A 23,402-nucleotide genomic window follows, 5' to 3' on the forward strand; every position below is an offset into this window, starting at 1 on the left:
ATATAGACCCTGAATGGCAGGACTATATTGATCAATATCATGTCTGTCTCTTTCAAGAGACTTGGCTTAAAGATCCGCCGTATAAATTAGGATATAAAACCTTTTTTATTAGTGCAACTTCAGCTGCCAGAGGGAGACCGTCTGGGGGGTTGGTTGCATGGGTGAAAATTTCATTAAATATCGAGATACGTATGCAAGTCACAGAGTCAGAGGATATTTTATGGTTGGTATTGGGGAAAAAAAAGAAGATAACATCCCACTTGTTCAATGTATATATAAGGCCTAGAAGGACAAATTTGGAGTCTCCTGAAATAACTCTACTAGACGACCTGCTTAAAAAGATCCCAGTAGGAGAGACAATTATGGTAGGGGGTGACCTTAATTGTAATTATGAACCTATAATTGGATTAGAACATTCAGCAGAAGAAGAAGATCGAATGAGAGCAATTCCTTATCTAACAATAGAAAAAACTGTTCCGGGCACAGTGGCAGCCCTGCAACTTATGGGCCTTACATTAAAGCACGGACTGAGGGCGTGTAAAGGGCGTGTAATGGCAGAGTGGGTGAAGGAGGCCTTAATTTGGATACTTTCCAGAGAGGCAACTCAACCTCGAAAATAGACTACATTTTGCATAGTATAAGTACATGGGGAAGATTAGTGACTTTTAAAATAGATAAAAGAAGGGAAAGCGATCACTTCCCGCTAATAATTGAACTCAGGGCCCACCTCCTGGATTTGGAATATATAGAACATGATAAGGTGGAGTTACAACCCACCCTCAGTAACAATAGAAGGGTTGTAAAATGGCCAGCAATACTAGGCAATTTGGACACTATGACAAATATTTACAATACATTTTCTGATCTCTTGGAGCCTTATGCAAAAAATAAACCTATTGATATCCCTATTACGACCATCCATCAGTCAATGAGTACTGCACTAAGACCCTTCCTGACCAAACAGTTACAGCATAAGCATAAAAAGGAGAAGGTGCAAACCACCCCAAGTAGTCCATGGTACACTATCAAATGCAGGGAGAGGAAAAGAGTACTGATAGAGGCTTTAAAGCAAAAAAATCAACTAGCTGTACAACAGGCAAGGGCCAGTTACAGGAAAATACTGGCAACTGCCCAAAGCAACTGGGAGAAACAAAAATGGCAAGACCTGCTGGAAGCAGCAAAAAGCAATGACGCTAGGATCTTCTGGAAAATAGTTACCCATGGCAGCAAAGTGGGGATATTTAACACAGATCATCATATAGATCCCAAAACATGGGTTAACTATTTTACACACCTTTACTCTGATCCCCCCAGCCTTGATTTCTATCCCTCAAAACATAAAACCCTAGCTGCTTGGGGCATCTTACCCGAGTTACAATTTAGTCTGGAGGAGACGGTGAATGCCATTAAAGCAATCAAGCCAGGAAAAGCCCCCGGTTTGGATAAGATCCCGGGGGATATGTTTAAACATAGTATAGAAATTTGGGCACCTTATATAAATCTTTTAAGTAACGCTATAGCAAGGGGAGGTCTAGTGCCTGAGACATGGAAAGGGGCAGAAATAATCCCAGTCTACAAAAAAGGATCCAGGGAAGACCCAGGGAACTATAGACCAATCAGCCTCATAGATGTCATGCAAAAAATTTATGCTAGACAGTTGCTGAATAGAATTAGTAGCTGGATAGAAGAAAACAGCATATTGACTATATATCAAGCAGGCTTTAGACAGCAGACGAGTACAGTCGATCAGGCCTTTAGGCTATTGACAATAATGTGGAAATATACTAGACTAAGGAAGGGTCACCTCTATATCGCGTTTGTGGATCTGCGTGCAGCCTTTGATTTGGTGCCAAGAGACTCCTTATGGGCAGCACTAGGGAAACAGGGCATGCCGGGGAACCTCCTGTGCCAGCTAGAGAGGTTACATGAAAATACATTTGCAAAGGTTCGGTGGGGTCCAAAGGGAGAGTTGACAGACCCAATATCTATCAAGAGGGGGGTGAGACAGGGTTGTGTGCTTGCCCCAACCCTTTTCTCATTATATATTAATGACCTGGTTAAACATTTGAAACAAAGTAATCATGACTCGCCAAGATTGAACGGTGATCCAGTTCCTGCCCTCCTTTTTGCAGATGATACCATCTTATTATCTCAAACTCCCATGGGCTTGCAAACCCTATTAGATAAATTTAGTGAGTATTGCAGTTTGAAGGGATTAGAAATAAATACAATCAAGACCAAATACCTGACTGTTAACCCCCATAAAGCACTCAAGAGAAACATTCAGATTAGAGGGCAGGCATTGGAACGAGTAAAAAACTTCAACTATCTAGGGATACTGCTTGATGCCAAATTGTCATGGGCACCGCACGTCAATAAAGCTGCTATCTCCTTAGTTCATAGTTCCATGGCGATCAGTAAAAATTACAAATGTTCAAGATCTAGCATTGTTTCACCAGTATTTGAGATCTATAGGTGCAAAGCACAGGCTGCTGCTTTATATGGTGCCGAACTCTGGGGATTTACAAATCTAACCCCACTGATTCCTCTAACCTATGATATTAATATGAAACAAATAGGTAAATTGGCAGCCCTGAGGCCCTTGCTTTACTGGTGTAGACTTTGGACAACCCCTGAATTGATCCAATATAGGCAAGCACTAATCGAGATCATGGACTTGGACAAGGCCATCTCCCTTTCGTGGCTCCACTATATAAGGCAATGCTTTTACAATCTAGGCTGAAATTTTATTGGGAAGAACCGCATACACTCACAACACAATCTAAGATTCGACTAAAACAAATATTTTGGGACTTCACCCTAAACAGCCCTCTCTACAGCAAGGATCTAGGTAGACTAACCTTAAGTTTCCTGGATATCAAACCATTACCGAGAGCTGAGGAATGGATAGATACTATCCAACCTAGGCGAGCAAAAGTTTTATTTATGAAGTTCCGATATGGGACTCTGCAGGTTAGGGCTTTTACTTCTAAATGGGGCCCCTTGAGTGGGAGAAGACATGAGGCGACTTGTGGGCTGTGTAATATGGAGACTTCTGAAACGACGGATCATGTACTTTTAAACTGCAAAGTTTATGATAAACCAAGGAGGAAATGGATTCGACCTATTTGCAGGAACGTTGGAATCAGAAATTATAATGAAGCAGCTGGATTCTTGAGATCTAGTACTATACCATATGTTGTTTTTGGTCTAAGCCGGTTTTTACTAGCAATTTCATTTATCAGAGACAAGGCGGGCCTGAGGCTCTAGGCGCTTTAACTCAGACAAAACTCCCACAGTTAATTTACGGTCCCCAAAATGATAAATGGGAGCCGTCTTCTGTAATCCAATGGACTCTGGTTATACATTTAGCTAAGGATATATTTAGCCCAGGGGATATTTATAATGCTTGGGAAGAACATGAATTATAAAATTATTTTGCCCCTTAGCACAAGGACCGTAGTCATCGGGAGGCTTTTTAAGTTATTTAGAATTGTCATTTGAGACTTATGGAACTAGCTTTTAGATCCAGTTATTTATTTATTTTTACTTAATTGATTAAATAGTCCTCCCCTAGTTAAGCAAATAAGTGCCTGATGGCACGGGAGGCAAATTTTAAGGGTTTTATAAAAATGTAATATTGTAATTGATTGTTATTTATTGCTTTTAGGACTAACATTGGCCATTATCCAGACAGTCTGATTTTAGTATTTAAGTGAATATTAATTGTTGCTGGAATAATGTGCTTTTTGTATTGCTTGATTGTATTCCCTTTTATGGCTTTTAGCCGAATAAAGGCGTGTGTGTGTGTAAAAAAAAAAGATCTGGGGACCCTGGGACCCGGGTGGAGGCGATAGTGAGCAGTTTACACTCCGACACAGGGCAAGGGGAAGAGGGAAAGGGACAGACTTGTAGATACAGGAGTTTGGAAGGAGAGAATCACACAGGCACAGTGAGACTCAATACAGATCTTTTCAGGAATAGAGACTCTGGGAGTATCATGGATTAAGTGCGAAAGACACTAAGAAGGGAAGAGTGGGGAAAGCATAGTTTTTGGAGAACTTCTAATACTGGGTCAAGATCAAAGGGGATGGTGACCGTGACTGTGTTTTTGTTTGTAACACTGGTTATCGCCTAGGAATACTGTATTGTTATGTTATAAACTAAACTCTAATAAAAGTAATTAAAAGAAAAATAATAATCTCAGATGAAGCATGCTCTCTTTCCTGTACTATCTTTTTGGCTTCAGCCCTCACTTCGTCAGGAAGTTAGTCAATGTATGGAGCAATATCTGACCACATCTGGCAATTATATGTCCCCAGGACAGCCAAAGAGTTTGCCATCCACACCATGAGCATCGACACTGAGGAAAAACGCGTGGCAATGTTAACAGAGTGCCTAACTTTTTGGGAGGAAGTGCTGATATAGGTGCAGGCGAGGTTTTCGAGAAAAGCCTGGGTGATCACAGGTTCGGGTTTCAGGTGTTCGGTGAGGCATGCAGAAGAGTCCTCTGGGGCTTTATATTTCTTTTTTTATGACTTTATTTAAGCATTTTTCCAAAGTTTGAACAGAAAACAGAAATAACAGTCGCACTGGTTATGATGTGTTGGCATTACAATATTGATATTTAAGTGGGAGACATAGGAACATCAATAAGACTGGTACTTTTATTACTTCAAAAGTCCCCATTGCAGGTGGCCGGAGATGGGGAAGACAAATAGCACCCACCGGTGCATTCAAGGAGATTGTGAAGGATGTGTACAGTATGTGTCAGTAAGTAGTCCCATAGAGACTGCTATATATTTTTGGGTCTCGATGTAGGTGGTTGCAAGGTGGCATATATGTCACTGGTAGTGTCGCAGTAGATCAGGCTGGATAACCATGCCTTCACAGTGGGTGCAGCTTTATATTTATTATACAGGTGTGGTTCCACAGCAGCTGTGGCTGGATTTTTCATGCTTTTAATGCCCTCATCCCAGATATAGTAGACAATGGGTACAACCCTGATGCTTTTGCAGAAGGGTTCCTTAAATTCATATAGAAACTAGTCTGTCTGTTTTGTTTGCATGGGAAGCGCGAACCTCCTTGCTACTCTTTTCAGGAGATTATGGAAGCCCCCTATATCCTCGGGAGGTGAATCTGTGGGAGGAGGCACTGGAGATGACAGTGTTGGTAAAAGGTGGTCATCCCACACTTGTCATTAAAATCATGCAGTTCACCCTCTTCTCTGACATCACCTGATGATGAATTGTCCTGGAGGAGAGCCGTCTGTGGAGTATGACTCGTAGATGGAGGTGGAGGTAATGTTTGTGGTGTCTGTGGGTAGAGCTGTCTGCCTAGGGGAAGATGATGTAGGGGGAAAACACTTTCGATAGACTGCCATCATGTACTGCAGATCAGAGACAAGCGATCTTGGGAGACATACCATTTCCTCCTGATACTGCTGTTGAAATTGTTCTTGTTGAGGAGGGTAATATCCTTGATCAAAATAGTCCTTGTCATCATCATCTTGTTGGTGTTTGACATGCAACTTTGAAGGATTGTGTGCAACACCATAAGGGCCATTATCATCAGAATCATCCTCATCCAAGAGGTGGATAGGTAATAAAGGTGACAAGGTTGTTGACAAGGTCGTAGTCGAGGTCATTGAAAGCAGTTTCACTCACGATGATGATGGAACTGACTTCGCCATCGAAGGAGCTGCCACCGTTGATGAGGCAGGAATTATATTCAGCGTCGATTGTACTGGAGACTGAGTCACTGACGAGGTGGTGGTCGTCGATGAGGAGGTGAGGTCTGGTCACTGTTGTTGTTGTAGATGCCGAAGTAGTAGTTCTTGTCATTGCCAGTATGAACGGCGATCTCTTTGTCAACGGTGGTAGACTTGTTGATGATCTTTCTGTTGATGGTGCCGAAAATGTTTTTTTTAAAACTTTTTTTTTTCTCCAAATCTCTTAATTGGGTTTTGCATTGTACATTGAAATGACATTTGGAACATATTGAAATCTGTGAATGCAACAAAAGCAAGGATACATTTATTGGCTCGATAGTTATTAGCGGTCGCAGTGGGCCCTATTCTAGCGCTGTTAAATGCAGGTTGTGAAGACTGTCACTGTAGTAGCCATGTGCGAGACTTGAGTATAAGAGCAAAATGTAAACTGGGTGTCAGAACTGGGAGTAGAAGGGAAGGGAGGTGTGTCAACTGGGCAGGGACGTTGGGTAATGCATCTGTAAGTGATCAGATATGTACCTGGTGATAGGGGGAGCAGCTGAGGGAGAAGGTACAAGGGCAGTCTCCTCGATGAGGGGGAATTCCCACATGGGGGGGCAGCTAGATGTGATAATGGGTACTTGCTCTGAGATTTGAGACATCACTAATTCAGTGGGAGGGAGTGCTGAAGGGGGAGCTCTCTGCTGCTATGTGTTCTTTGAACTGAAGGAGCATGGTGTCCAAAACTGCTGCTATGGGACGTCTACGTATGCGGCGGGCTTCCTCCCAGTGTAGCAGGGAGCTCACTGCCAGGGTTCTCCACCTCTCCCCATCAGGAGAGAGCAGTATGCCACTTAGCTCGAGGGAGGGTGGGTGATTGTTGGGCCTTCCAATGCATTGCTAGGAGGAGTTTGGCTAATAGGAGCAATAGATTGGCAAAGCAGGCCCTTACTGCCTTGTGTTTATAATGGGGGAATATTCCCAGTGCTGTGGCTGTTCATGTTTTGAGTGTATCCAGTTCAGTGACCGTGGCTAAGGTGGTGTGAATTTCATCAAAGTAGTGCTGAAACTCTGGACAGGACAAAAACATATGTTGGAGGTCTGCCACGGCTTGAAGGCTTTGTGGGCTTGTTAACTGGGCCACCAGGAATAGTTTATTTAGATGGGAGGGGGTCAGATAGGCGCAGAGGAAGAGCATATATTGAATGTTTTTGAAACATGCATTTTGGGATATGGTCTTGGGGAATTGCAGTGCCCTGGCTCACTCCAAGTCGTGGAATGGCCTCCCGATAGTGTCCCCCCAGCTTTGCCAGAGGTGCATTAGCTGGGCATCTACATGTGCTCTGATGGCTTTATAGAGTCACATAATAAGGTGGCATCCACGGCCCATTAAATACAAGATATGTATTACCTCATGCCGGGGTGGCTCTTCTGTAAGGGATCCCCATAGCAAGCACATGGAGGCCAGGTGGACCCGATATCTAGAAACTGCATGTGGGGGAGGGTGGAGGGAATAGCATAGTCTTGTTGAAGATGGGTAAAGGTCAAGAGCTGACCATCTCGGAATAGGTCCCCCACTGTTTCAATCCCATGGGTTTGCCATTCCTATAATTGATCAGTCGTGAAAGAGCCCGCCAAGCTACGGAATCTCGGCAGTGGAATCTTTGACGCAGAGGGTATCGCCATGCTGGTCAGGCATGATGGTTTTTTAAACTTGTGGAGAATTTGACATGGAGGAGTAGAAGGCTCAGACCTGGTTTGTGTCTTTTTTAAAGAGAAAGTTTGTTCTTTATGCCCCTTAAGTTGTTTTAAAGAAATATGCTCCCCCTGCGGGGACAAAGATGAACTGAGCTACTTGTGAGCCCCATGGTGGGTCTTTTTTTTTTTATATTTCTTAGGTGGCTCATGAGGAGAATGGGATTCTGAACTCTCTCTCTCTTTTGTTTTAAGTTTCTTTGAAGAAGAAGAAGAAGAAGAGTCCTCACTATCATCATCTGAAAAAGGTTCCTTTCTATATCTAGGTTTTGAGAGTCACTATAGAGGCCTCCCCTCTCAGTCTTTTAAGGTTTATATGAAAAGCTACAACATACCTTACAGTCCTTGGCTTTGTGGAATGCGTGTAGGCAGTAAATACAATCTTGATAAGTATCATCAGAATAGAGCCTTTTCGTGCCACAAGTCCCACAGGCTCAGAAAAGACCTTTCCTTGTTTTTTCTGACATTTATAAAGTCAGATCTGAAGCAGCTGGTTAGAGAAACGTTATTTACATAAGTATATACACACACACACACTCACACACACACAGATATATACACACACACGAGGAGAGGTCAGTGGAGACTTCCTCACATGATTTGCAGTAGAAGTAGAAAATCTGAGGGACTTGCGCTTTTCAGAGGAGAGTTCTAAGGAGCATTGAAGCCTGACTGGTTGGAACTTAAGTTTTGTCTCTTTTTTTAAAAACGACTGGGATATGTTACTAAACTGAAAGGCCAAGGGCATTTCCAGTCTATACCTATCATTGCACTTCTTTCTAATGGTACTGTGGGACTCCCATCTCGACAACGGGGAATGATTCAAGCATGTGAATCTATAAAAGAGCCAATACTGGAGTAAATGTGTGTATTCTAACAACTTACAAGCTGATGTCTGGAGAAAAAGAGATTTCCAAAATATATTTAAAGGTGGTATTTAAGTGAAAAATCATGCGGTATTACTAATATTATCTTGGTGTCAGCTGCATTTCAACTACCGCTTTTATGTATTGCCCTGGTAGAAGCATTCCACAATGACAAAACATTTATTTACAATACTGCTGGTAACCTGCCTGATGCACAATGCTGATCACTGCTGACAATCTTGCATGAGGTTGCCACCAATATAATCTCCTTAGACAAGGTCACTGTTACAACACTAATAAGATCAGTACCTCTGGATGATGGTCATTGAACACGAGTAGCTCTTATTACAGAAAAGGTTAGAGACCCCTGGTATAAACAATTTTTCATTTCCATTTCCTTAGTGTATCATCTGTCAACGTGTGTTTCAGTGAACAGTGGTCCATCAACTGTTCATATACATCAGGACACCACTGGGAAACACAAAACTCGAGAAATGTACTTAAAGATAGGTTAGGACAGGAAACCTGTTGAAAGGTAGGGATCCTGCGAGGCAGAATTCCTCAGTAAAACTGAATACTCATGCCTGCTGGAGCTACATGAGTAGCTGCAATTATACTACTAGAGCTTCCGACACCTTACCGATCAGGCTTATTAATGTGTGACGGTCGATTGTAATGACAAAAATTCAACAAGAGTCATACGACTTTAAGAAGTAGTGATGGCATAATGCACACTAAAATGGAGAGGTGAGACAACTATTAATCTCCATACACTGGTGACAGACACCAATCTGTAGAAATCACTCCTGTGGTCCAGGGCATTTAGGTGACAGAAGCAAGATGCCAAAAGTTATGCTTCATGCGTTGAAGGACCAAGATCACAGCATCCAATATGAGATGCCGCACTGCTGCCAAAATGCTTCCTCAGGAATGTCTAGGAGATGGTACTAATTTTGCTCAGGATCCATGCAGAAACATTCCGTTTTGCGTTGGACTGCAGGATTTGACCCTTGCAACAAAATTGGATTCAGCAGTGGTATTAGCTGCATCAGGGATTTCTCAAACAGAAGAGGCTTTATGAACCAATATTGTTTGGGCCACGTTGGGGCTAATAAAATCAGACAGCACAGCTCCTGTTTCATCTTGCTCAGCACTCTAGGGATGAGGGAATGTAGAGGAAAACCATAAGCAAAGTTCTTTGGCCATGCTATCATGAATGCATCATCCCACAAACCCTGTTAGTGTGTTTCTGCTGGGGTAGTGCTGACCTTTGCGATTCTCATGAGTTCAACGATATCCAAACTTTTGTAGCCCTAGCTCCCCACATAATCCTCTAGGACTGAAAAGAATCTTTTCTGAAGAATCGGACATGGATTTGTCCGCTCTCCTAAAACAACTAACTGCAAATAGAAGGCTGCTCTAGGATGGAAAAAATATATATTTGAAAATATACAAATAGATATACTTAGTTGAAGTACAGTGAAAAGAGATCAGGAGGACTCCCTTCACATGCAGTGCAGTAGAAATATGATGTATGGCGTAATGGTGTTCACAGGGCTTTTATCTAATGGGTTGGAGTTGGACCATTTCCAACGAGGTCTGTTGGTTACTAAAGTGAGCCGACAAGCATATTTCAACCATACTTACAGGTCTGATTGCTCTGTATAATTTTGAGTGCCACAATGCCGCAATTATGGCAGATGCAACCTATACAAATACTAGGTAATATAACAAAACACAGATTAATAAATATTACATCATGTTGCCTACAGATGGCCAACAATTAATCAGGACTCACCGGGCACTGTAGTCGAATATCAAGCCCTTCTGCCAGTTTATGCATTATGGCAGAATACCCTGCAGTCAAAAGTGTGTGATCACCAGCAAACTGGGCAAAAAATTCATTGTGGTCCCAAGACCGAGCAGATACCTGTAGACCCAACACAAAACAATTTGAACTTCTGCAACGTATTCCACATATATTAAAAGACAACCTAATTATTTAATACATATAGTCGATTCGGTTAACATAAAAGATGTAAGATGCAGGAAGAAGTATTTCTACTTTTATAGAAGGGAGTTTCAACCAACTTAATATGGTTACAAAGCGGTCCACAGTTCTTGTTCGGGCATAAATAAATAAGCACAAACATAACATACAAATATGTAATGTTATGTCACCTGCTCCTTTCTCAGCAGATACGCAAATCTGAAAGTCAGAGTGATATTTTATTATTTTGTAAAAAAAAATTTTTTATAAGATCTTAGAAAATAAACCATTTCATCAGTAAACCTAGACCCTAAAAAATGACATCTTTAACTCATTTTGGTATATAATTCCAGATTTTACATAAGAATTTACGTTAGAAATAGACATGGGTAATAAACTTTTACATATGAGCTCCCACACTGGATAAAAAGCCAATTAAAAAGCAAATTGGTAAATTTGCAATATATTCACTAAGATTGAGACCCAAATAAATTTTATGCCTCACCTTCCCAGGCCAGAAACAAACAAAAAAAATATTTCTCTATTCACACCAACTAATATAAGTGACAATCCCTTATTGCTGCAATTTCTTTAGCCATGCGACGTAGACAGTGGCCAGATTTTTTTCAATTTTTCAAAAAAAAGTACTGAAGAACCTTTCTGAGGGTCTGCCAGCAATTAGGGCTTGCTGGACACTATCCCAGTAATGCACAGGGACTGGGTAATCAAGTTATGTTGCATTACACAATGTGGTAGCCAACTTGAAAGGTTTCAAAATAAACATCCAAGGTGGCTAATCAACGCTAGTGGCTTTTCTAATGCCAAAGCATTAAATAAAGTTCAACGTTGGCAAAGCCAGTAGCGGCAGGACACACAGAGTGGGAGAGGTGAGCAAGTAGAGGGGCGGCAGGAGAGGGAATAAGACTGCAGTGTGAAATGGGTAAAAGGGAGAGCCAGGTGGCACAAGGAAATGCTGTTGGACAACATTAAGGGCATCACCAAACACCAACTGGGACTCTGGCATGCCACTGAGGATCCAAGGACATCTCCGGCCTCCTTAAAAGGCATAGAAATGTGCTGCAAAAGACATTGTGAGTATTACCAAGTCCACCATCTGGCGCATCACAAAGGAGTGAAGCGCATCACCAGCCTTAGTACTCGGAGGGAGAGTGAGAGTTAAGAGACAGGTTGGAGGGGTTTGGGAAGGGAAGGTGTGCGTATAGTAGGAAAGAGTAAGATATGCACTCTCATGAAATGCTAAATAAGAAATGAACCACAAAAAAGAAAAGAAATTCCATGTCATCAGCAGTGGAAAGATACAAGTCAGTTAAGCAAAAATGAGGTTAATGAAGAAATGGGGCAGGACAAACACAAGAATGGGGTGGAAAGCCATCCAAATAAAGAGTAAGCAACTGAGAAGATAATAAAGTCATTCTATCATGAACAAGGGAATATCCCAAAGCCAACCTATGTATTATTTTATGCAGTGCTGTCCGCGACAAGCAGCTGAAGCTGTCTGTAGCAAGACTGCAAAAATTAATAATTCAAAAATGGATATGGGTAAAAACAAGAAAAGCATATTGTAAGTCCTTGGAAAGAAATTATGGATACAACTGTGATATGTAGGATGGATTGTGTTACTGGCTTTTAGTACTTGTTTTAGAGTATACCTTTTCAAATGTGTACACAAAATGTGGATATAAAATTGGTTATATGTGAGAACTGAATTTACTAAATAAATTGAACAACAACTTCATTAACATTGATGCAACCTATGTTATAGAATTGATTTAGGGTTTAAATATTTTAGTTAAATCCTTGGGAAAGGGCTGAAGATGCAGGAAAACACGTATTGGCTGATGTATTGTTATTGAGATATAGTGGAAAATATATATATATAGAAGAGTTTTTGCAGAAGATTCAAACAAATTCAGACCTGATCACATATTTCTGGTTTGTTGACAGCAACAAAAGAAGCAGAACTGATGAATGGTTTTAATATGTGCTTTAATGTCTTTTATTACCAAGCACGAATGCTAAGAGTACTCACAGACTTGGCAATGACTTTTGACAATACCCCACTCATTGTTGAAGGTTCAATAACAAAATGATTTAAGAACAAAATGGTGTAGTTTCAATCAATCAATCAAAAAATGTATAGAGCGCGCTACTCACCCGTGAGGGTCTCAAGGCGCTGGTGGTGGAGGGGGGGGCAGGGTTACTGTTCGAACAGCCATGTCTTGAAGTTTTTTCTGAAGAGCAGGAGGTCCTGGGTCTTGCAGAGGTTGGTGGGGAGGGAGTTCCAGGCCTTGGTGGCGAGGTAGGAGAATGATCTGCCACCAGTGGTGGCGCGTTGGATGCGGGGGACTGTGGCGAGTGCGAGGTCGGCGGAGCGGAGGTGGCGAGTAGGAGTGTGGAAGTTCACTCTTTCGTTGAGGTAGGTTGGTCCAGTGTTGTGGAGGGATTTGTGTGCGTGGATGAGGATTCTGAAGGTGATCCTCTTGTCGATAGAAAGCCAGTGAAGGGATCTGAGGTGTGACAAGATGTGTTCCTGTCGTGGGAGCTCCAGGATGAGGGGGGCGGCTGCGTTCTGGATTCTCTGGAGTTTGCGTTTGAGTTTGAGTGTGGTGCTGGCGTAAAGGGGGGTTCCCGTAGTCCAGCCTGCTGCTGATGAGTGCGTGGGTGACGGTCTTTCTGGTCTCTATGGGAATCCACGTGAGTGTGTTGAAACAGGAGGAGGTGACTGCGTTAACTAGCTGGGTCATGGAGAGGAAGGGGTCCAGGATGATGCCGAGGTTGCGTGCGTGGTTTGCGGGGGTTGATGGGGGGCCTAGGGCGGTGGGCCACCAGGAGTCGTCCTATATGGTTTTGTTGGGGCCGAAATTTCGGTTTTGTTAGAGTTGAGCTTAAGGTGGTTTGCTGTCATCCATGTGGCGGTGTCAAGGAGTGCAGCGTGGAGGTTGGTTTCGGCGGTGGTAGGGTTACGGGTGAGGGAGATGATGTGCTGGGTGTCATCTGCGTAGGATATGATGGTGATTCCATGTGGTCGGAGGATGTTGGCGAGTGGGGTCATGTAAATATTGAAAAGGGTAGGGCTGAGGGAGGACCCTTGGGGGACTCCGCAGATGATTTTGGTGGCTGTGGAGTGGAAGGGAGGGAGGCAGACTTTCTGGGTTCTTTCGGTGAGGAAGGAGGTGAGCCAGTCTAGGGCTTTGTGTCGAATCTCTGCGTTGTGGGGGCGTGTGCGGAGTGTTTGATGGCGGACAGTGCAAAGGCAGCAGAGAGGTCCAGGAGGATGAGTGCGACGGTCTCGCCCTTGTCGACTCTGGTTCTGATGTCGTCAGTACATGCGATGAGGGCAGTTTCAGTGCTGTGGTTCTTGCGGTACCCAGACTGGGAGGGGTTGAGTGTGTTGTTTTCCTCAAGGAAGTGGGACAGGCGGATGTTCACTAGTTTCTCAGCGACCTTGGCGGGGAAGGGGAGGAGTGAAATAGGTAGTTGGTGAGGTTTGGGCTTTTTCAGGAGTGCGGTGACTTCTGCGTGCTTCCAGGGGTCTGGGAAGCTGGTGGCGTAGAAAGAGCTGTTGATTATGACGCGAAGCTTGGGGGCGACGGTTGGGCTGGCTTTGTTGTAAATGAGATAGGGGCAGGGGTCAGAGGGGGAGCTTGAGTGGATGGAATTCATCGTTTTTTCAGTTTCTTCGTCGTTGGTAGGGGCCCAGGTGAGTAGTAAGTTTGGGGGGGGAGGGGATGGTATGGAGGGTCTTTGTTGGTCGAGTCGGAGGTGTGTGTATGGCGGGTGCGTGTGGTTTGAAACTGTTGTGTATGCCTAAGATTTTGTGGTGGAAATGGTTGGAGAGGGAGTCGCAGAGGAGTTGTGTGTGCGTGGGGTCTACGTTGCTGGCTTTGGGTTTGGAGAGCTCTTTGATGATGGTAAAGAGTTCCTTGCTGTTGTGAGAGTTATTGTCTATGCGTTCCTTGTAGTATGCTCTTTTGGTGGTGCGTATGAGTTGGTGGTGTTTGCGAGTGGAGGTTCTGTGGGTGGAGAGGTTGGTGTTTGAGGGTTCCTGGCGCCAAGCTTTCTCTGCTTTGCGGCATTCACGCTTGGTGGCTTGGAGTTCAGTGGTGAACCAGGGGGCATTCTTGATGTTGGGGGTGGTGATGTTTCTTCTGAGAGGGGCGAGTGAGTCTGCGCAGCTTGTGATCCATTGTTCGAGGTTATGAGCAGCAATGTTGGGGTCGTTGGTGTGTGTGTGGGGGGGGGGTTTGGGCAAGTTTAAGGGAAGGGTGGCCCAGCTCTTTTAAGCTCTACAGAGAAATTTCCATTGGTTCTGTAAAATTACTCCCTTTGACTATTGTTTTCCACAAGATTTGTTGCTGTATCATGTTTTGTAGGAAAGACAGGGATAGTGCTCTAGGCTCTCCTCCTTTCTGAGTTCCACAGCAAGTTCCAAGGGCGGGTGACAGATGTTTAATCTAGAAGTATAGGATGGTGTTAGTTTGTGAGTGTTGTATAACAAACTTCCCTATTCCATCAATTTTTTGTTTTTGAACCATCAGGCAGACAACCTCTCCTGAATCACACTTACCAATACATTTGGTTTACTAATGTAGTACACCCAAGTATACAATAGGGTCCCATTGTGTAGGTTTTCCTCTCAGTAGAAATGTTCCCTTCAATAACCAGCTCATTAACTGTGACACACAAGTCTGGCACTTCCTGGCCTCTTGCTTTCTAGAAGAACAACTGAAGCTCCTCTGGACATTCTTGAACTAGCGGGAGATTTCACTGCTGTGATAGACTGGGATATCAACAGGCATTCTACAAGGCTGGGAACTTGGTCTAGGCGATCCTCTCAGAGATTTTACAATCTTTCTAGGCTTGCGGTCACTTGGCGTATGTTCCTAACCACCCCTTCTGCCCCCGTCCCAAAACCATGGCCTATATCTTTTTCTGGGGAGACAAAAGTCCTTGTCAAGATTAGATCACTTTTTGTGCCCCCAGCAGTCTCCACTTCATATCAGTGCAATGTATTATTCCTCAAGGTATCTCTGACCTTGTTCCAGAGATGGTATCCCTCTGTCATAGATGCATTCAAAACAATGGAGTGCTGATAAATATTTAGTGGCTAACCAATGACGTGACTGCAACATATCTGCTTGAAGAAACAAAATCTTACTTTTAACCTAATGGACGTTTGGCTGTCTGACAGGTCACATTGTGGGAGGCATTCAAACCAATTATGTGTGAGACTGCAACAGGCTTTATATCCTGCCAGAAGAAAAACGAGTGGGAAGCAATCATGGCTCTAGAGGAACACCTCATGAAGTTGGAATGCTTACACAATGCTAACTAATGCAACACCTAACCAATGATGCTAATAATTGATAGTTTATAGCAGAGAGCCCACTATATCATTGAAGGGATAAGGCACATAGATGCCTTTACTGGTTCTGTAGTCGCAATAACCAATCTCAACATGTGCATTACTGGCAGACTGAGACAGTAAGATTTACCTCCTTCTACAGATCTTTATAGCCACCAAATCACACTGGGTCACTCCAAAATAGATTATTTTCCAGAGGAAGGTTTCCTGATCTACTTGTTCACTACAGATTCAGACCAAATTGATCACATGATATTGTGGAGGAGATTGGGTTTGGGGAAGGGTCTGGAACCAAAGAGTCAACCAGTAAGGCTCTAAGGCCTCTAAGGTGGCTCTATTCCTTTGTAAGATGTTTGAAGGCACATTAGAAGACAAGTGTCTCTTGCCAGACCTGAAAGAGGCAAACACAGGGTTCTCCTAAAGATGGACAATCTGGCAGACAAATGTGCCTTTTATAGGCCTATATCACAGATTAATAGGAAGGCTAAGATTCTCACTAAAGTACTTGTTAATCACCTTCTCCTGTGTATCCAGTCTCTGTTGCTTGCGGACCTCCACTCAACACAATATCAGATGCCTCAATTCTGCTCTTTCTTTATCTTCACACCTTGATGGACCACTGGCACTCCTGGACTTTGAGAAAGCCTTCAACTCGGTGAGTTGGGACTACTTGTTTGCCGTGCTGGTGAAGACAGAATAAGGACCTAGATTTGTGCCTTACATCTGTCTTCTCAATATTCGGCCAATCAATATGACCAGTGTTAATAGGGTCCTTTTCTCTCTCTTTTTAATTAGGCGGGCACAAGGCAAGGCTATCCTCTTTACCCACTGGTTCTGGAAGGGATCTGTAATTCATCCCCTCCCAAACAGGGGTCCAGAAACCACATGGCAAATTGTCAGCGTACTGCCTTTCTTCACAGAGAGGCCAAATAGTATGTATCTCTGCTTCTACAAGCTTAGGGCACAACAGGTAGGGCTATCCTCCTTACCCACTGCTCATAGAAGGGATCTGTAATTCAACTCCTCACAAGAAGGGGCCCAAGAACAACCAGGCAAATTGTCAGCTAACTGACTTTCTTGACACAGAGGCGAAACAATATGCATTTCTGCTTCTAGAAAATCTACAGGGATGGGCTTTAAGTCAGGGGCTAATACCATGGCTTTAATCAGGCTTAGCCAAAGTTCTGGAGCTATTGAAAACAACATGTTGTAGGCTACGCAGGTCTACAAGTACAGCCTGCAGGTATTAATTGACAAATTTATTTTGGATTACCAAGGCACACCGAAGTAGTCCACAGAGTCTATAATTTATCAAGCATGTCAACAAACGTTCTGAGCACGTCTTGTGGATGATTAGGATTTATTCTTTACAAGGCACGATGAATCCATTAACAACAGCCAACACGTTTCGTCTTCAAGACTTTCTCAAGGCATATAGTGGTGAACAATGTCCAAATATAAGGCAAAAATTTGTGCTTTCTAATGTATTCTATAATGGGTTGTCTTCTTCATAATTAAAGGAAAAAGCAAAGCTATCAGGCTGGGATCGTTCGTTAACTCTGCTTACAGCAATACAAATTTTATATCAAGGCATATGGATCCATGGAAAACTGAGAGACAATGTCTTATTTATTAATCAAACTTAAATAAAGGGTAAAAACAGATTTGTTATCTCTTCAACCAACGTATGGTGGACATTGAGCCAGCAATCATTACGCAGAGTGTATGCCCAACAAAACTAGAACTACACTGGAGCCCTCTATTAATACTCCAACAGGCTGACAATACTGTCTTGATCAACTTATCTAACGTAGGCCTGCAACACACCCTCATAGCCTTTGGCACCACTATAAGGGAAACTATCTTATAATTAACGACTCTAAATCGAACTCTGTAGTTTTCAATCTCTAACCAGCTAGGCTAGGTAGATTGTTCTTAAAAGAAGCAGGGATCAAGAGTACCCAGATTTAAAGATTCCTAAAGGAATGTAACCTGACACCAGCATGCACTGCTCAAGCAGGGCCTATGCCCTTTCAGGACCATACGTGTAAGATCTGACAGCCTTAGGGTGGTCACCCCTAACTTTTTTGCCTGCCTCCCTCCACTTTTTGGACACTGTTTTTGCTGTTTTTTAGACTCTGCGCACTTTACCACTGCTAACCAGTGCTAACGTGCATATGCTCTCTCCCTTTAAACATGGTAACATTGGATTATACCCAATTGGACTATTGAATTTACTTATAAGTCCCAAGTAGAGTGCACTATATGTGCCCAGGGCCTGTAGATTAAATGCTACTAGTCGGCCTGCAGCACTGATTGTGCCACCCAGTTAAGTAGCCCCTTAACCTTGTCTCAGGCCTGCCATTGCCAGGTCTGTGTGTGCAGTTTCACTGTCAATTCGACTTGGCATTTAAAAGTACTTGCCAAGCCTAAACGTCCCCTTTTTCTACATACAAGACACCCCTAAGGTATGGCCTATGTAACCCATAGGGCAGAGTGCTGTGTAGGCAAAAGGCAGGACATGTACCTATGTAGTTTACATGTCCTGGTAGTGTAAAACTCCTAAATTCATTTTACACTGCTGTGAGGCCTGCTCCCTTCATAGGCTAACACTGGGGCTGCCCTCGTACATTGTTTGAGTGGTAGCTGCTGATCTGAAAGGATTAGGAAGGTCATATTTAGTATGGCCAGAATGGTGATATAAAATCCTGCTGACTGGTTGGATTTAATATTACTATTTTAGAAATGCCACCTTATAGAAAGTGAGCATTTCTCTGCACTTAAATCTTTTTGTGCCTTACAATCCACGACTGGCTGGGTTTAGTTGACAGCTCCTTGTGCATTCACTCAGACACAACCCAAACACAGGATACTCAGCCTCACTTGCATACATCTGCATTTTGAATGGGTCTTCCTGGGCTGGTAGGGTGGAGGGCCTGCTCTCACACAAAGGACGGCCACACCCCCTACTGGGACCCTGGCAGACAGGATTGAACTGAAAGGGGACCTGGTACACTTCTAAGCCACTCTTTGAAATCTCTCACACTTCAAAGGTACATTTGGGTATATAAACAGGGCCTCTGTCCCTTCCAACTCAGACACTTCCTGGAGAAGAAACTTGTAACCAGAACCTGCATCCTGCCAAGAAGAACTGCCTGGCTGCCCAAAGGACTCACTCAACTGCTTTCTGTGAAGGAATGCTGCCTTGCTGTTGCCCTGCTGCCTTGCTGCTCTCTCGATGTAGTGAAGAAGTGCTCTCCAAGGGCTTGGATAGAGCTTGCCTCCTGTTCCCTGAAGTCTCAGAACCAAAAAGACTTCATCTCTTCAAGAAGGACTCCTTGTGTGGCAAAATCCAACGCACAGCCTGCCAGAAACGACGCACAGCCTGCACTGCAGTGAAAATTTCACTGCACGCCGAACTGGAACGATGCCGTCTGATTTTGCACTGGAAATTTGACGCAACGGCCACCGGATCGACGCAGCTCCTGTGACTTCGTCCTGCCAGCGCAGGAAATCCAAGTACCGCCGTCCCTGCGTGAGAACTAAATGGCGCATTGCCGCGTGTGGCCAGAGAAATCGACGCACACCCCTTTGTTTCCACACTTCTCCTCCACTGCGGGTCTTTGCGGAGATTTTTCATACAAACCGGGTACTTTGTGCTTGAAAGAGAATTGGTTTGCTTTTAAAAGACTTAAGACACTTTATATCACTTTTCAGTGATATTTCTACATTTACTTATTGCATCTTTGATCATTTTGACCTGCATTTAACCAGATAAATATTATATATACACTGTGTGGTGTATTTTTGTGGTGCTATATGGTGGCATTGTATGATTTATTGCACAAATACTTTACACATTGCCTTCTAGGTTAAGCCTGACTGCTCAGTGCAAGCTACCAGAGGGTGGGCACAGGATAATTTGGACTGTGTGTGACTTACCCTGACTACAGTGAGGGTCTTTGCTTGGACAGGGGGTACCCTGACTGCCAACCAAAGACCCCATTTCTAACAATAGGGAACCTACAAATTCAAAAAGTGCAGATGATTTGACTAGTCAACTCTGACCACAAGTACGTGTTCTCTTCACCAGTATTTCCAGAATATCTTATCAACTGGAAAAAGAGTGGAATTGCACATCAGTGTAGCTGAGAAGGAAAGCATAATAAAGACTAAGGTGGTCATTACAACCCTGGCGGACGGTATTAAAGCGGTGGTAAGACTGCCAACAGGCCGGCGGTAAAAAATTTGGAATTACGACCGAGGCGGAAACAGCCATCAAAGACAGACACTTTAACACTTCAACCGCAACGGCGGTACAAACAAACAGCGCGGCGGTCACCGCCAACAGACAGGCGGGAGACAATGTACCGCCCACACTATTATGACAGGCCAATCCGCCACCTTTTCCGGGGCGGATTCACTGCGGTCAAAAACACGGCGGAAACAGGCATTTCGAAGTGAAAACGCTCATCTCTACACACTCCACGAGGAACGACGACACCATGGAGCTGGAACTCCATATTCTTCCTGCGCTAGTCTTACTGCTCCTGTACCAGGAGCACCAACGCCGGCGGCGAAGACCACGGTGAGTACTGCACCTACAACATAGGGGAGGGGGGAGACAAAAAACAGGGACACACACACGCAACACCCCAACTCCCACCCTCACCCACTACAACACACACACCAATGCATATCCAAACATTACAGTAACACCCCCCGGATCCCCCGGAAGAATGCAAAGAAAAAAGGAAATGAGTGTAACCATTGTAATATATCAAAATAGAGTAAGCAAATATATACATATATACACTATTAACAAAACATACACCACGAATAGTAGTCCAGGTATTGCACCATTCATATTCCGTGGACCACTGGGCCCAAAATGCATGGACGAGGCCCACACAAGATACCCGAACATGACGGAGAGAACACTGCAGGGGCATCAGATAGAAATACAACAGGCACCTTAGGGGGAAGGGAAGGGGGGACACCTCAGCCGGATGAGTGCATAACGCCAGATCAGTGCTGAGGCCAGAGTTTGAAAGGTTCGATGAAGGGCAGCCTGACCAGAATGAATGCCCTCCAGGAATGCATTTGTTTGTTGCAACTCCCTTTCTACACCCTGGATGGCATTCAAAATGGTAGACTGCCCAACAGTGAGTGACCTGAGGAGGTCAATGGCCTCCTCACTGAGGGCAGCAGAGGCGACAGGGGCAGGGGCTGAGGTGCCTGGGGCGAAGGTGATGCCCACCCTCCTGGGTGAGCGGGCACGGGGCACACGCTGAGGGGCTGCTGGGAGGGCGGTGTTGGTAGGGGGGTGGCGGCTGTACCTGTAGTAGTGGGAGGCACAGATGTTGCCGCCACCACAAGGGAGCTCCCATCGGAGGACGAGTCCGTGTCGCTGGTTTCAGCACCTGTCACCGCCGTGGTGCTCCCCTCGCCCTCCGTCCCACTGGTGTATTCAGAGTCCGTAGTGTGGCCCTCCATGGCCATGTGGGACGCAGCTCCGTCGTGCTCCGGTGCCACTGCTCCTCCGCCTGATGATGCTAATGCACACAAGAACAGGGAGACCGCAAAAAAGGGGGTGGAAACATAAGAAAGACAGGTTGAGTGCATGGCTTACCGCTACCGTTGGCGGACAAGACAGACACAGCAGCCCCCTGCACTACGTCGCGCTGTTGGGCTCTACAGTGCAATTCCAGGGAAATGGCCTACAAGGCTATGGACGACATCTGCACACATAGATGACACAGGTGCATGGATACCTGTACTTGGAACTCTACAGGGGTGGGGGCCACAGGGCCATGCCTTACGAAGGGGCCTAGCCTACGGAACTCGCCCTGGCCTAGGGAAACCCACAGCCCTCCTCCCACACCCAGACCCCTCCACTGCGCGCAAAGTCAGCTGAATGAGAGTGTACTCACCCCCTTGTGTCTGCTGTGATGCCCTCAAGCGCCCATCCAACTCCGGGTAGGCCACCGCCAGGATCCGGAACATCAGGGGGGGTCATGGTTCGACGGGCACCCCTCCCACGTTGGGAGGCCATCCCCAGCTGAGCCTCCGCCGTCTTCTTGCTCCAGCGGCGAATGTCCTCCCATCTCTTCCGGCAGTGGGTGCTCCGTCTGTGGTGGACCCCGAGGGTCTGGACGTCCTTGGCGATGGCACGCCAAATATCCTTCTTCTGGTGGGCGCTGACCTACATGAAATGTACAGGGGAAGAAGAGAAGTCATTACCAACTGCACCGTCAAAGTGAGTGGCCCCCATTCCTACCCTTGCCATGTGGCACATGCACCCACCGTCTTTCATGCACTCAGAACTCTGCCCCCTTCCTTCTTACAACCAGCCCTCTCCACACAGGCATAGCCCATACAACATGCCCCCTGTGTACTTACCTGTTGGTCTGGAGGACCATAGAGTAGCATGTACTGGGGGAGGACCCCGTCGACGAGCTTCTCCAACTCCTCCGATGTGAAGGCAGGGGCCCTTTCCCCAGATGAACGAGCCATTGTCTCTTCCAGACCGAGGTCACAGCAGCACTTGCAGTGTAGGTCCTCTCTTGTCGAAGATCAGGTATCAAGTGATTCAACAGCTAGAAAATGGCAGTCACGTCCGCGGCGGTGCGTACCATCACCGGCGGCGTACATCTTCATTGGCTCCTGGGACCCATAGGGTCCAATGTTAACCAATGCAGCATTGCGCCGCGGTCTTTGACCGGCTACCGCGACGGTGTACAACGCCAGCGCAGTTACCTCACATCCCATTGTCCCACTTTAGAGGTCAGGCAGCCGCCATTTCAGGGGCCCACATGGCCTAATTACCAACTGCATCACACATACCTAGGCCTACTCTCAACACACATACAGGCCAGATTTTGTGTATGAATCGTGTTCTGTGTAGACTGTGGGTACATACCTCTGACTTGTTTGACTCTCTGGTCGCTGTTGTCCTTCATAGGCACCGTCCGCTGGGACATGTGAGGAGATGGCGGAATCCTCCAGTGTACCGACCGCTGGTGGACCTGTCGACAATGGAGGAAAGAAATCTGATAATCACCTACAGGTTTGACCGTGCCACAATCCAGGAACTGTGTACCCAGTTGGAGCCAGACCTGATGTCAGCAATCTGCCATCCCACAGGAATCCCCCCTCAAGTGCAGGTGCTATCAGTGCTCCATTTCCTTGCAAGTGGGTCTTTGCAAACAACTATGGCCATGGCATCACGGATGTCCCAGCCTATGTTTTCCAACGTATTGTCCAGAGTGTTGTCTGCCCTGCTGAAACACATGCGGAGCTACATCGTTTTCCCTCAGGCTGAGGATTTGCCTACAGTGAAAGGTGACTTCTATGCCCTTGGACACATCCCCAACATCATAGGTGCCATTGATGGGACCCATGTGGCTTTGGTCCCCCCCCCCCACAGGAGTGAACAGGTGTACAGGAACCGTAAGAGTTATCATTCCATGAATGTACAGATGGTATTTTTGCCAGACCAGTACATCTCCCATGTGAATGCCATGTTCCCTGGCTCAGTGCATGACACCTACATCATGCGGAATAGCAGCATCCCTTATGTGATGGGTCGACTCCAGAGGCACCCTGTGTGGCTATTAGGTGACTCTGGTTACCCCAACCTGTCATGGCTACTGACCCCAGTGAGGAATCCCAGGACAAGGGCAAAGGAACGCT

The 23,402-nt window shown here is 45.1% G+C and overlaps 1 protein-coding gene across 6 annotated transcripts in view; it reads right to left on the reverse strand.

Moving 5' to 3' along the window:
- Positions 1–23,402, reverse strand: part of KDM1B (lysine demethylase 1B) — a 639,352-nt gene that overhangs the window by 244,997 nt on the left and 370,953 nt on the right. For all 6 annotated transcript variants that reach the window (XM_069218247.1, XM_069218264.1, XM_069218273.1 and 3 more), the window contains one exon: positions 10,130–10,261. In XM_069218247.1, coding sequence (XP_069074348.1) covers positions 10,130–10,261 — 132 coding nt within the window. The remainder of the gene's footprint in view (positions 1–10,129; positions 10,262–23,402) is intronic.

The sequence above is a fragment of the Pleurodeles waltl genome, chromosome 2_1 (assembly GCF_031143425.1).
Source record: "Pleurodeles waltl isolate 20211129_DDA chromosome 2_1, aPleWal1.hap1.20221129, whole genome shotgun sequence".
Taxonomy (NCBI): Eukaryota; Metazoa; Chordata; class Amphibia; order Caudata; family Salamandridae; genus Pleurodeles; species Pleurodeles waltl.